The sequence below is a fragment of the Notechis scutatus genome, chromosome 4 (assembly GCF_049901735.1).
Source record: "Notechis scutatus isolate UNSWTSFEM ecotype Mainland chromosome 4, rNotScu1.2, whole genome shotgun sequence".
Lineage (NCBI taxonomy): Eukaryota > Metazoa > Chordata > Lepidosauria > Squamata > Elapidae > Notechis > Notechis scutatus.
The window spans coordinates 62,124,024-62,138,862 of NC_142012.1; the positions used below are offsets into that span (position 1 = coordinate 62,124,024).

Consider the following 14,839-nt stretch of genomic DNA (forward strand, 5'->3'; position numbering starts at 1 on the left):
AGAAATGTTGGGCTCAGTTGTGGTCGTAAGTCAAGGACTACCTATACCCATGATGGCGAACTTATGGCACTCGTGCCACAGGCAAATTTACCTCACTGCGCACGCGCGCACCTCATAGCTGATTTTTCTGCTGGTTTGAGGCCTTTTTCGGCCTCCCAGAGACTTGGAAAAAGGCTCTGCAGGATTTGCAATCTGAATAGGCCCATTTTGTCACTTCCTGTAATACCGGAAGTGACAAAAAGGGCATATTATTTGGCCTGAAAGGCCATGCAGAGGCTTTTTCCAAGCCTCTGGGAGGCCGAAAAAGGCCTCAAACCAGCAGAAAAATCAGCTGTGAGGCGCAATGCAGATAAGGGGTGGTGGTGGGGGGATTGCGCATGCATGCGCAGGGGGCGTGGGGGGCATGCATTGCCCCTCCCCCCCTTTCTGTTGGCAACGATACAACGGGCATAGAAATGTTTTATGAGTTGACATTTAATTTTAAATTTGTAAATAAATAAATATCCATCAGTCTGGTTTCCAGAAGAATCATATTCCATTTTGGATCTAATACTCAATACAGAGTGCTAACTTCCAGATTTATAGACGGTCTTGACTCGGTATTTTAAAATGCTTTAAATCAAGTGTAAAATTAGTTTTCTTCCCCTACATATTGGAGCAGAAAGTTCACACTAAGGCAAACATGTGGCTCTCAAGTAGAAAATTAATAACGCTAAAAAAAAAGGTTATCGTGACAGAATTTTATTAGCTTTAGATAAACACAGATCTAAACAATAAAGGTAATTGTTTCTACATCCGACAACAATTGTCGATTCCCAGGCTACAGGAGAAGAGAAAACCGCTCCTGGAAGGTCTCCTGTACCTTCTGCCAGCCCAGTCTTAGCATTGAGGATCCATAGTCTGCCATCTGTGGACGTCGCCACCAGAAATGTTTTACTCTCCAACTGAGGACTACGGAAAACAAATGGAGTTGCATAAACTCTTGATGTAGTTTCAAACTTCCATAATACATTTCCTTCCCTGTTACAGCAATAAATAAAGCAGTCATGGGACCCAAAGAATACATCTCTGGAAAAAGGTGAAACGCAGGGTGATGAAAAGATTGGCCCACTGCTGGAAAAGGCCCAAACCTGTAGGACAATAATAAAAAAAATGAGACAGGTTATTAAAATTTCAGTTAGTGGGATAGAATCATTGTCTTAATTGTTTATGGTGCATATACAAGCGTTTGACTTTACGGCTTAGATATTTACAAAATATGTCAGAAAAGGGCTAATTCTTCCAATCAATTATATATCTCAATATATAATATACTCGGGCAAATGCATTGCATTTTTGTATATTTTTTACTTATCGAGAGGGCCTGCCGAACGTACAATATAGCAAGTTGTTTCAGTAAAGAGTCAGAAATGATCCTATTGGGCATGCCAAACAAACTGGAACGTTTTAAAAGGATATATTTCAATGAGCCACAACAAGTAATTTAGCAGAAGGAGAATTTTAACCATTGTTCCCTGGGGAAAATACCAAGGTTATACCAGAAAATGAAGACAGCTTTGTGTGATGATTTTTGACAATCATTTCTCTAGGATAGTTTTGCTCAATGCCTATTTCTCCAACAGCATTTTATACAACATCAATCATTGCATTGTAGGACAATCTACCACTGAACAAAAGTCAAAGGAAGGACTCTGAATTTAATCCTAACATCAAAGCCAATTGCAACACTTTGCTAAGTGAGAAATTCTCTAGCGATCACGGTTGATTTTCAAAAGAAAATTCCAACAAAATCAAGATGGTCAAATCTTTCCAGAATGACTATTTTAAAAAATCACACTAAAAAGAAACTCAGATAGAATGACTGCATATCACAAAACAAGCAGGTAGCAACAAGTTGGGTGCTCTGATGAACTAGTAACAAGTTAAAAAAAATAAATGAAACCAGACTCTAGAAATAAATGAATGCTTCTTACGTCCTTCATTACAGCAGGCAAAGGATGGGGTCTGCTAAGCAGCTGTAAAGAATAGTGTGCTGGTTGAGAAATGGTTTAGAGTTATAAACGATCTGGGCTGCAACCATATTTGCAAATAATATGAACTTATTGAAGAAGATGTGGGAAGTTGTGGGGGCTCCATCACTTGAGACTTTCAAGAAGAGATTGGACTGCCCTTTGTCAGAAATGGTGTAGGGTCTCCCGCTTGGGCGGAGGGTTGGACTAGGGTTGGACCTACAAGGTCCCTTCCAACTCTGTTAATCTGTTATCTGTATCTAAGATAAAAAAAAAATAAAACTAGATAGTCTTGGAAGAGCTACAGATTTCTTCAGAGCAGAGACTGAGATGTCCATCCCTGACCTATTCAATTAAGGACTGGACCAACTTGGGGCATTTAAGTAATTGTTGGAAGTGATGCAGAAAAAAGTAACCCAAAATATAATGAAGTTTCTTCATAGAATAGCTTTCTTACAAGGACACCAAGAAACGTTCCGGTATTTGAGCTTTTTTAAAACAGAAAGCAACCCAGATAACTAACAAGAGATGCATCGGAGGCCAGATTCTCAGCTTGGAAAACAGCTCAACCATCTTTCTGTTCATTCAAAGGCAGATTGAAATTTGTTCCTGGTTCTCCACCCTCCCAATGTTTAGCACAGGAAATGCAGAAAAGTGGTTGGTTTTTGTGACATTAAAAAAACAACAACAGAATGGTCCAACATTTCCAGGAAAGTTATGTCATTATAAAAGGACAAAACCCACCCAATTCCACAGAATTCAGCACGAGGGTGTTCAAATTACAGTACACTCCTTTACAAACTGGGTTATTAGCTTCCTCCGTCCAGATTGTGGTACATTCCCAGGGATTTTTTCCCAGTAACATTCTACACTCAATCAGTGTGGTGTCACTATTTATTGTACCACCACCAGCCATTCTCTATCAGTAGAGCCCAAACGGGACCAAGATACAGATAAGAGAGTTACCTACAAAGTTATAAAGAGGCAAAACGTTTAAACCCAAAGGAAGATGACAGACACACACACAAGAATGCATTTTTTGGCATTATTTACATGGTTGGAAAAAAAACAAAAATCCCAGAAGCAAACGATTAATGAAAGATCGGCAGGAAGAACAAATGAGCGAGAAAGAAGAATTTTCAAAGAGCAGTTCAAAAAGGTCAAATCGAAAGAGCAGAAGACGCTGTGAAAAGAAATGAAGAGAAGAAGAAGAAGAAAGGAAGGAAAATGGAAGGAGCTAAATAAAGTATAATTGAGAGAGACCAAGAATGAGACAAGCACTAATCAGTTGGTTCTTTGCATCAGATTGCTACCACAATAGAAAAAGGAACTCAACAGGAAAGTGTGACAGCAGCAACAATGACTGGGTGTCAAGTCCTCATAATCTCAGTCTACCCAGTCACAACATTCAGTATTGTTTGATGAAGACGCTATCAACAATGGATCCAATTTTCCTTTCTCCCACCAGGAGTTTCTACATCAATTGTCAACAGATGAGAAAAATAACCCAGAAAAAGCAACCATTTTGCTTGCATTGATAATGTCTTGTGCTTTTCGGTATTCTGGAACCGCAAATCAAAAGCAGGAATCTCACTCTATTCTTTTCTCAAATGAGTTTCAAAACCCATCCTAAATTGCCCCACTCTATGATTGGAACAAAGAAGAGGTGGGTATTCAGCAGGTTCTGACCAGTTCTGGAGAACCAGTAGCGGAAATTTTGAATAGTTCGGAGAACCGGCAAATCCCACCTCTGACTGGCCCCACCGCCATCTCTTCTCTGCCTCCCGAGTCCCAGCTGATCGGCTGGGTCTTCTTTTGTTGCCTTGCACAGGAGAATGGAGCGGGAAAGCAGGTTAGCGGGGTGGGGAGGGAATGGGGATTTTGCAGTATCCTTCCCCTGCCACGGCCACCAAGCCACGCCCACCAAGCCGTGCCATGCCTACCAAGCCACGCCCACAGAACTGGTAGTAAAAAAATTTGAATCCCACCACTGGTACAAAGTCCGTGTTGTATGAGAGCCCAGTTCTGGTTACTAGCCTGTGAGTCTTATATATTGTGATGTAATGTTGCATTTGAGAAGTCCGGTTTGGGACAATGCTGTGGCTTCTGGTCCTATTTTGGGGCTCCTCACAGGCATTTAAATGGGAACTGTTGTTAGGAAGCAATGTTTTTTTTAAAAAAGCTTCTATGGGCAACATAACAACCAAATCTAAAGTTAATAGTAAAAAACAAACAAACCCAGACTGAACTTTTTAGAGGTTTCAACTGTTCAATAAATACAATAAATTTTAACCTTTTCTCCAAAGTGACTAAAGCAGTATAAATTTCCATCCACGCAGCCGACATACACGTAATCTTTATCGCAATGGGGTGATGAGAAGATAGGTTTCCCACAGACGGTTTTCCAAACAGTTTTCCCCATAACCTGCAAAAAGCAAATAATTAACACAAGCTGCCCTAAGATATTCCAAATGTTAAACTAATGGGAAATTAAGACACTCAAACAAAGACTGGAAACGAACAAACTAACTAAAAAGCAACAGTGGAAATAATTTTCCTACAGGTTCAGAATCTCAGAAACACCTCGATGTCAACCTTACAAGGCAGATAAATAATAGAAAACTATGCATTATTGGACAGGACTACTTTTATGGTAAAAGCTACAGTTACACAATCTTGCAAATCTGAATGTGCTTTCCTCTCCCTTACCTCATCTTTGTATGAGCAAGGGAAGAGTCTGTTTTCTCAAATTACTTTGCTCGTCTGGGCTCAAACCCTGTTTATCTAACCATGGCCTTGGTAACAATTCTTTTTCCTGTCCTTCAAGGTCATTCTCTGTGCCTTCTAGACATAGGAAGAGACAGTTTGTTATAGCTAGCTAACTTAATCAGATAACAAAGGAGCAACTACCATTTCTGCTTTCCTATATTTCATATCCATTTGAAAGAAAAAGCACCTATTGTTGAAATAAGACGTGAAATCATACTAAATAATGAAGATTGCTTCTTCACTACTGCAGTAATACCTGTGCGAAATCATTCACTAATTTTTACTTGTGCTCATCTCTGTATATACTATACCATTTTACACAGTTGGTTACAATTCCATAAGGATTACATTACAAGGACCTGATAAATAAAATAATTAAGCTTCTCATCCCTTAGCATGTGCCATTTCTATAATTTCTTGGAATTAATATATGCTAATGCAGTTTGAAACCCTTGCATCGGAAAAGAACAGCAACTGCAATGTCATTATCAAAAGTCGTCTTCTTTGTAGCCTCTTTATTCGGAGTTTTTAAAGCCTTTAGTGAATCATTCTAGAACTTCATGCATGCAAAACTAGGAAGTTACATACAGGATTAACAGCGAGTAGCAGTCCTCCCAGAGTACCAACGTACAGGTGATGTGGCCACAGGTGTAGATGAGGAGAAGAAAATATACCGCCAGATTCACTGTGCAACTTCCAAACACATTCCTTCTTCTGTCAAGAGTAACAAAATTTACATTTCACAATGTGACACACCTTAATTTAAGGTTAACATAGAGGTCTTACTGTAGAGCAGGGGTGGGGAACAATGGCCCTTTTTATGACTTGTGGACTTCAACTCCCAGGGTGTGGCTTGGTGGGCGTGGCAGGGGAAAGATACTTCTTGTAGTTAGCCGGCAGCAGGTGCCGACAGCTGAGGAGAGTGAGGACTCAGATGAGGGGCCAGGACCATTAGGGAGTGGACTGCTGCCTTCAGAGATTGTGGGGGCTGGCAGCAGCGATGAGGAGGTTCCCGAGGAGCCTGTGCACAGAGCTGCTTGCAGGAAAGAGCAGTTACAACAGCACGGGCGACTTGGGAGTAAGGCTGCAAGGTAATGGCCCCTCCCTCAAGAGATAAAAACCAGCTGTGAATTGGACGTTCTTTGCAGGAAGCAAAGACATTTTGAAACTCAGCCTCATGGACACTGCAGTATCTTAGTTGGTATTTGAAGACTCTTGCGTTGTAAAATATTTCTAGGTAACCTTATGTGTTATTTTTGGCAGCCTTGCACAGTTTTTGGCGAGGCTTGTGTTTATCAAAGTTAATTAGTTTGCAGCAGCCTTTTAACCGGGGATTTGTAAGAATCATTAAAAGGTTTCTGTTCCCTTTGGTTCGTGTTGGTTTTATTGGACAAGCGTTTGGGTCAGAACAATACTGTAAAATCTCCAGTCAGATGCGGTATTTGCCAGTTCTCTGAACTACTCAAAATTTCCGCTACCGGTTCTCCAGAACTGGTCAGAAACTGCTGAATACAACCTCTGAGCTCCATTTGCAAATGGCGGGCACGTACGTATGCTGCTTGGACAAATGGAGCTGTGCGCGTGCATGCCCAACACTTGTGTGGCCCAGTTCCAAAAGGGCTATGGTCCAGTACTGGGCCACCACCGGGAGCTGTGGACTCCTGCCTTAACCAAACTGGATGAAACTAGCTCTCGACACTCACATTTACTTACATATATATCCAAAGCATATATATGCTGGTCATGAGATCCAATAAAGACTAATCCTGTGGAAGGATCCAGAGCTGGAGAACTTTTCACAGCATCTTCCGTGGGAAATGCCCAGTGGACTTCCCCATTACTGTTCTGGAGAACATATACCAATCCGTTATAACAACCTGCATAAAATCACAGCCACAGAAAACAGAGTGTTTTTGGAAAAGTGTTCTCATCGGAGATGTGAAAAATATTCTCAAGTTCAAAACAAACAGGTTTGATTACAAGAAGTATCTGTAGGCCTCGTGGTGAAAATTGGCAAGATGGGCATAGACCAAAAGACCAGAGTTTGGATTGCAACAATATGCCCACCATCTTGCCAATAGCTGGCCTTTTCCTGAAGCTTCCTGGTACTGATGCTTTTCTGACTCTGCAGGAGTTGGTCCAATCTCAAAATATTTTTCACACAACTGTATACACTTGTTTCATTTGCAGCAGACAAAATTACTCATCGTAGCCACTAAACTAGTTTTCAAACCTTCAAACAATTAAGGCGAGTTCATAAAATCACCACTGTTGAATCTACAATACTGTTCATTCACAAATGAAGGCGAATATATGTGTCCCAGGATAATGTTGCAGGATCCAATCTGGGTCGGTCACCCGGCAGTGGTGGGATTCAAAGTTTTTCACTACCAGTTCTGTGGGCGTGGCTTGGCGGGCGTGGCAGGGGAAGGTTACTGCAAAATCCCATTCCCTCCCCACCCCACTAATCTGCTGTCCAGCTATCAACTCAAAACTATTTATCTAGTCTTTTAGAGTTGCCAGCAGAAAGGGAGTGGGGGGAAGTAGTGCATTCCTTAAATGCTTCATAAGATAATTTCTAGGCGACTGAAGCTTCTGGCGCGCAAGATTATTACTGGAGAGCATGATTGATGACTCTTGGCTATGGATGTGTCCCATTGGAGAATATACATCCAGGGGGTGGGGGGAAGACCAGGGTCAAAGGTGAAATGAATGATGTGTCTTAAGAGTCGGCTACACCCAGGTAGCACTGGCATGTTCACTCCTAATAAATCTTCTTTAAATTCTGAGATGCAGCTGGAGACTCATGACTTAAATGGGAGTGGATGCCCGACAACAGCCCGTTCTCCTGTGCAGGGCAACAAAAGAAGACCCAGTTGATCAGCTGGGACTCGGGAGGCAGAGAATAGACAGGGGGGAGAGGCCAGTCAGAGGTGGGATTTGCCGGTTCTCCGAACTACTACCAGTTCTCCAGAATTGGTCAGAACTGCTGAATACCACCTCTGGGTTACCAGTCTTCTGGGCTTTCAAATTCACGCTGGAGCCCATCTTCCTAAAGGCTTGGAAACAACCGCCAACAATTTAATAGCCGGCCATCAACACCCCAAACAACTACTAAAAAGCCACACACAACAGGCACCATATAAATACCACACATAGAATAGCCCAAAGCACACACTCTGCTAGAGAAAAGTTCCCTGAGGATGGGTCCGGAAGCTCGGAAGACTAAACCTCTGGTTCTGGTGACCAACCGAGATTAGATCCTGCAACACTGCTCATGGCGTTTTATGTTACAAAATATGTTTCTGTTTGTTAGTATTTTCCACTGATACTTATTACCAAGGAGGCGGCCTACTTACCAACAACAATGAAGTTTCCACACTTAGATACGCAGGCGGAGGATTCAATGCGGCCTGCAAGCCTGCTACTCCATTTCACTTTGCCAGAATGAAAGCCAATCGCTTGGATCACGTGAGAATGACATCCGATATAAACGAGAGCGGATGATTGATCAGGGACTGGGATTACAAGAAGCGGAGAGGCATCGACACATTTGCCGAGGTCCGAGGTCCATCTTACTCTCAGCGTCAGCTTTGGGGTAATTTCACCAAGATTTGCTTCATCCCCATTTTCTTCAGCAAAATCATCTTCTGTTATATTCACATTTGTGACGCTATTTGGCAACACTTCATTCTTTTCTGCCTGTTCTGCTTCAATCTGGTTCTTCACAGGTTCATTGATGGACACCAAGTGGTTTCCTCGACTTATGGCAATAAAACCTGTGGTGGCCACGTCAGTTTTCAGGGAATTTTCAGGGGTAAGCTCCACACGCTTATCGTTCAGTTCTTCACCGAGAGGGTGGCTCAGTTTTCTTTTTACAGCACTGCAACCGCTTACAGTTGGGTTGTCCCTTGGGAAAGCTGATTTTAGGACATGCTTGTAGATCTCACTAATGGAATGATTGAGAATCATTTCTACTAAGTCAGGAATAGGCCTACCTACCATACGTTCAATTTCATCCCGAAGCTGTAGTAATTTTAAAGAATCCCCGCCACTAGGCAAGAATTGAGACTCTTCCAAAATACAACTGGAACCATCTGGAAGATTAAGAATAGACTGGGGGGCAGAGGGAGAGAAAGAGAAAGGAAGAAGCAAAGTGTCATCATGTATACATTAACTCACATCAGAAGTACATACCTAGTAGCAAAGCAGGTGAGTAATCTACAAAGCGGTAAGGACCAAACAGACTCAAAGAGAAATGAAGAGAAGCTATAGACTTCAGCTCTTTGAAGCTAGGTAAGAACATTATTTTTTAATCTTTTAAAGCAGATAAAAACTTCTGGGAAAAAGGAAGCAACACTATTAAAATGAAATGATGAATAAAGTCACTATCCGAGCAAAGTTGTAACTGATTCATATGCTTAATTGCCATGGACATTTCTGGATACAGCACTTGATCAAATTTTATGCATTACAGGTTGAACATCTTAGTAACATAAAAGGGATAGGAACATCTATATAGGATTGTAAAGGTAAAGGTTTCCCCTTGCACATACGTGCTAGTCGTTTCCGGCTCTAGGGGGCGATGCTCATCTCTGTTACAAAGCCGAAGAGCCAGTGCTGTCTGAAGACGTCTCCGTGGTCATGTGGCCGGCATGACTAAACGCCAAAGGCGCACAGAACGCTGTTCCCTTCCCATCAAAGTGGTCCCTATTTTTCTACTTGGATTTTTACATGCTTTCAAACTGCTAGGTTGGCAGAAGCTGGGACAAGGAACGGGAGCTCACTCCATTACGCGGCCCTAGGGATTCGAACCACCGAACTGCTGATCTTTCTGATCGACAAGCTCAGTAGCCACTTTATAATTTTACAGTAGATAGGGAAACGACATGCAAGCACCATAGGGGGATGCAACTTAGTGGAATACCTATATTGTCACTTGCATATGGATTCTAGCTCATAAAAATTAGAAACTCAATGTTTAACTTAATCCAGTTCTGGTGCTTGCTTATTAGACAGGGCAGTTAATCTTCAACATGTCGTCTCACTTATAATAAACCAGAAACAGGTGCAGTGAATAAAAAAGAAAATTGGAATATCTGATCTTCAATCTATGCAGAAATGCTGGATCTGTTTGATTATTTTGGTCATGCTTTTATTAAAAAAATAAGTTGTGTTTCAACTTATCCCAGAGAGGCAAACATTGGTGGCTCATTGGGCACAGCACTATCCATTACAATTGCCTACCATTATCTGAGTTCTGAGTTTTTAAGAAAATATAATGATTTCTCTAAAGCTATTGCATAGATTCCAAGTCAACGAAAGCCCCGAGAATATTCATTCCTGCTTTTTCTCTCCCTTGTTCAAATGACTGAATTAAGGATACTTAAGAGAATTCTTAGGATATGGGAATAATGCAATTTAATGGATTACCTGCCAGAGACTTTGCAAGCCTTCCCATAATTCTTGTTCGCTTAGCTTGCTGTCACTTTTTGGAGAATTCAGGTGGCTGCTGTAAATCTGGTTGAGCTTGGACACATCAATTTTGCCTTTGCACAAAGCAAAAAAATATAACAAGTTTTTATTACAATAAAGCAAAGTATTCCTATATCTTTATTTAACTTAACACTCCACTGCATGTATGTTTGAGTCCACAAATGACTTTAGTGAAAGTAAAGCTACAGCGCGCACACACGCGCACACACACACACATATGTGTACCATATCATCATCTTTTAATGACCTCATAATCCTTTGCAGGGTGGAGTCTTGGCAACTGAATGGAGCAGAGTGTTTACTGGCTGGATGCCCTTCCTCTTACCAATACGGAGTTTTGTTCAGCAGATAAATTCTCAGTGTGCCCAGGGAGAGAAATATCTGCCTCTACCTTGGATCGAATTCACAGCCTCCTGATTGTGAGGAGAGAGTGCCACCTCGAGGCCACTGCTCCACTCACATGTGTACTATTTACTATACTAAATGCAATACTATTCCAAATCACACATTCAGACACTGATAGTGTAGAAATATCTACAAAGACAATAGATATGTCTGAGTAAGAGAACTAAGAACATCGTCATAGGATGCACCATGCCTGAATGGTGAGATTCGGGTTACAACAGCAGTACATAGATTAACCATCAATTCGGGTTAGCTGGCTTACATACTATTGAAACAGCTTAAGGTCACCCAACACAGATTAGAGCCCTAAATGGGACGGTAATGCCAGATGTTCAAGCTGGCTTTAGAATAAGTCAAAGAACAAGCAACATGATTGCTAATGTATCCTAGAAAATTGAGAAAAACCAAAGGATTAACACAAAGAAGTCAATATGTTATTTGTCTTGGACTGTGCCAGCCACGTGAAGTTGTGTGGAATGTGCCTAGAAAAATGGGAATCTCAGAACATCTCGATGTCTTCATGCAATATTCATATATAATTCAGGAAGCCACAGCCTGGATCAAACATAGACAAATGGACTGGGCTCCAGATCATCAAAGGAATGAGATGTTACTATGTATGTCATGCCCTTGTTGGAGTCAAACTCTGAGGGAGAGGAGAAACAGCTGACAGGAAGTGGAAGTGTGGCTCGAGAGGTTGTGGAGGAGGCTGGGGAAGGGCAGAGGCTGGTTGAGCAGTCAGAGGAGGACACAGGCCCAACCCCACTCCATCCTAGGGCACGCAGGGAGGAGAGGATAAGGGAGAGATGTGAATGGCGTGGGGGGGGGAGGGCCTTGATCCTCTGCACGGGCTGCAGCTGTGAGAACTGTTTAAAAGGACGGACATGTGTATGGGCCAGTGCTGGAAACAAAGCATGAAAATATCTCTAGTCTGTCCGTTCCTATCTGAGTTTGGCATCCTTCCCAGTGTGTGTTCCGATCACTGTGGACGTCTTCAAGCCCTTATCTTGCCTGGTTCCCTTAATTTCTTCAGTGTGTTTTGTGTTGTTTTTGCTATTGATAATTTATAGGCATTTTTAGTTTAAACGGCATTTCTTCCTTTTCGTAACTGTTTGTGGGGGAGTTTTTTTGTCTCCAGTCAAGGATATTTGGAGCTTGGAAGCCAAGTTGAAGGAATAAGAAGGGCTTCACTTGTTTTTGTGACTTTGTTTATTTTGTATCCCACCCTGGGTCATCACAATGTACTTTCGTAGAATATGGTGGATAGCTTCCATCTTATGCCACCAGTTTTCACAACAAACCAACCAGCAGTCAAGAAATAGATGATCTCTGTCCGAGGATTGCTGGTTTGAAAGAGGCCATCTGTGTCAAAATTGAACAGCCCTCTCTCAACAAAGGGGAAGGGATACGACATCGTCTATCTCCATTCTACAACACAGTCCTATCAACAGTTCCAAAAAAGCTCCATGCCTGTTTGCATCACTCAGGTGATTCTGAGGACACAGACAAACTTCCAAGTGGCCTCAATGACTCTCTAAAAGGATGTAAATGATCAGCTTTCTGCAAGAAGTAATAATCCTTCCATTCCTCACCAGTCACCAGTCTTCAGTCAGAGCTGAAGAAGCTTCTTGGATGAGAAGCGAAACGTCTTCAAAGAAAAACCAGAAAGTCCAATTGCTTCTTGGGAAAAAAAGCACCTTTGGGACAACCATGACCTGGATGACTGAGAAGCTCCATGGACCAGGGGTCTTCAAACTTGACAGCTTTAAGACTTGTGGACTTCAACTCCCAGAATTCCTCCTCCAGTCATCTTAGCTCAGGAATTCTGGGAGTTGAAGTCCACAAGTCTTAAATTTGCAAAGTTTGAAGACCCTTGCCATAGACCCATGATGGAGAACTTATGGCACAGCCATTTGTGCCGGCACGCGAGGTGCAGGCAAACTTACCTCACTGAGCATGTGCGCACCTCACAACTGATTTTCGACAGGTTTGAGGCCTATTTTGGCCTCCCAAAGGCTTGAGGAAGGCTTCTGCAGGCTTTGCAGGCCAAGCGGCCCGTTCATCACTTCCTGTTTTTCTGAAAATACCGGAAGTGATGAAACGGGGCTAGTTTTCGGCCTGCAAAGCCTGCAGAAGCCTTCCTCAAGCCTTTGGGAGGCCGAAAAAGGCCTCAAACCCGCCGAAAATCGGCTGTGGGGCATAGTGCAGTTAAAGGGGTGGCGGGGGGGGGGAGATTGTGCACGGGGGGGGGCATGCATTGCCTTCTGGGTGCTGGTACACAAGCGCAAGCATGCAAGCATGCACACAATTTTTGACACAGGAGCCCCAAAAGGTTACCCACCACTGCCACAGACATTTATTACAGTAGTTGCAAGTGCATTTCAGGTTCCGAAGGACTACGCAGAAACAGGTCATCCCGGAGAAAAAATTCTGTATGTGATCCGTATAAGAACTGACATTGACTTGATGGCACATAATCAGTCTGACTTGGCTTCTCTCAGGTTTTCCCATGCTCTAAAAAACAACCTATTTTCGTAACAAGATGTTCCAATCAAGTGTTATTTACATTTTTGGAAGCCGAAGAAAACACCCAATCGGTCTCTGAATTAATGAGCTAGCGTGGCAGATGGCTCCCTTGTGGGGATGTTTGATCTGGTAGGACTGGTGTTCTTTCAGTAATGTTTGTTCTCGTCTGGTTTTATGTCGCTCTGTCTTAATTAGTTCATGCCGTACAACTTCCGAGTTGTGATGGAATTGGGGGGGCTTTTAAATTTAAGAAACAAATATAATCAAATACAGTAGGCATATATATGGGTGGGACCTCGTCGTAACGTCGCCAAGATACTCTCAATCTTACTTGGGGAAAGACCTGAACACACCAAGACCTGCATACCTGTACCCGTGAAAATCTACGAAAACAAATTAGATAGATAGATAGATAGATAGATAGATAGATAGATAGATAGATAGATAGATAGATAGATGATAGACAGATAGACAGATAGATAGATATAGATATATAGATACACACACACACACACACACACATGTATATTTACCGTGGGATGTGAATGGCAAAGTATCAATCAGCAAAACCTCATCTGGAATTGCATAGCTAGGGAGACATTCCTGGAGCTTTTTTAAAAGGTGCCTCTTCGACACAGCTTTGGGGGCAACAAATAAAATTAATTTTTCTTGTTGGTACCATGTCAAGGCACAGGTTTCCGCTGTGCAGAGGCTCTCTGCCACCTGCAAAATAAAACCATGATGATTCTGACAAAACTTGCAGAAAGCCATGAAGATGAACACCCCCTAGGTTTTTCTTCCCCTTGTAAATTCAAGCGACTTTCAGTCCCATGAAAGCCAAGATCCATGATGGCGAACCTATGGCACTTCGCCGTCATGCAAGCTATCACCCCGGAACAGGTCCACTGTACATGCATGCCCGCCGCCCGCCAGCTAATTGTCATGTGGAGGGGGGGTGCAGGAGATGCACATGTATGCACAGAAAGGTGCGGGCGTGCAGGGGAGGGTCATGTGCAGATGCGCAGAAAAGGCACACGTGGGGGGGGTGCGTGCGCATGCACAGGGGGCATGGCTCCCCCACTGCATTGCCTTATGGGTGTTGGCACACGCTTTTAGCATGCGAGGACGGAAAGGTTAGCCATCTCACTGGCCTAGATGATCCAACCCCTCAAATTGATGTCCATCTGAAGTGCTGAGGACACAATCTGTTCTGACAGGTATTGCCCAAGAAGTCTGATTCCCTGTTGCAGTTCTCAACCGGTGGCCCGCGGATCTCTGAGAGGGCCACACGGTTGCCACAGGGTCCATGAAGAAATATTATGATTTAAATCTTGAGTTAAGTCTTGGGGGGCCCGTGGCCATGCTCTGTGGCCACAAAAGCAGAGGTGGAATTCTACCAGTTTGCACCTATTCACTAGAACCAGTTAACATTCTAAGCAGTTTGGAGAACCAGTTGTTAGAAGAAATTACTGGCCTAATCCTGTAAGGAAGGCAGGAAGGAAACATTCTGGGGTTGCTTACAGAAACTGCCTCTCTGTTGACCCTTATTACATTCTTGGCAGGACTAGACTTCCTGTCTCAGGAACTTCTCTGGAGTTGTTTTTTTCCCCTCCTTTGCTGGTACTTTGCTTGTG

At 42.8% G+C, this 14,839-nt stretch overlaps 1 protein-coding gene across 7 annotated transcripts in view; it reads right to left on the bottom strand.

Moving 5' to 3' along the window:
• Nucleotides 1–720: 720 nt before the first annotated feature.
• The window catches only part of AASDH (aminoadipate-semialdehyde dehydrogenase), a 37,181-nt gene continuing 23,062 nt past the window's right edge, over nucleotides 721–14,839 (bottom strand). For 3 of the 7 annotated variants that reach the window (XM_087963592.1, XM_087963593.1, XM_087963594.1), the window contains 7 exons: nucleotides 13,739–13,928; nucleotides 10,212–10,327; nucleotides 8,138–8,894; nucleotides 6,492–6,655; nucleotides 5,367–5,492; nucleotides 4,303–4,434; nucleotides 721–1,130 (listed from right to left, as the gene is read on the bottom strand). In XM_087963592.1, coding sequence (XP_087819718.1) covers nucleotides 726–1,130; nucleotides 4,303–4,434; nucleotides 5,367–5,492; nucleotides 6,492–6,655; nucleotides 8,138–8,894; nucleotides 10,212–10,327; nucleotides 13,739–13,928 — 1,890 coding nt within the window. In that variant the 3' untranslated portion in view covers nucleotides 721–725. Of the gene's footprint in view, nucleotides 1,131–4,302; nucleotides 4,435–5,366; nucleotides 5,493–6,481; nucleotides 6,656–8,137; nucleotides 8,895–10,211; nucleotides 10,328–13,738; nucleotides 13,929–14,839 lie in introns of all 7 variants that reach the window. The other 4 variants (XM_087963595.1, XM_087963597.1, XM_087963596.1 and 1 more) reach the window with 2 other exon arrangements.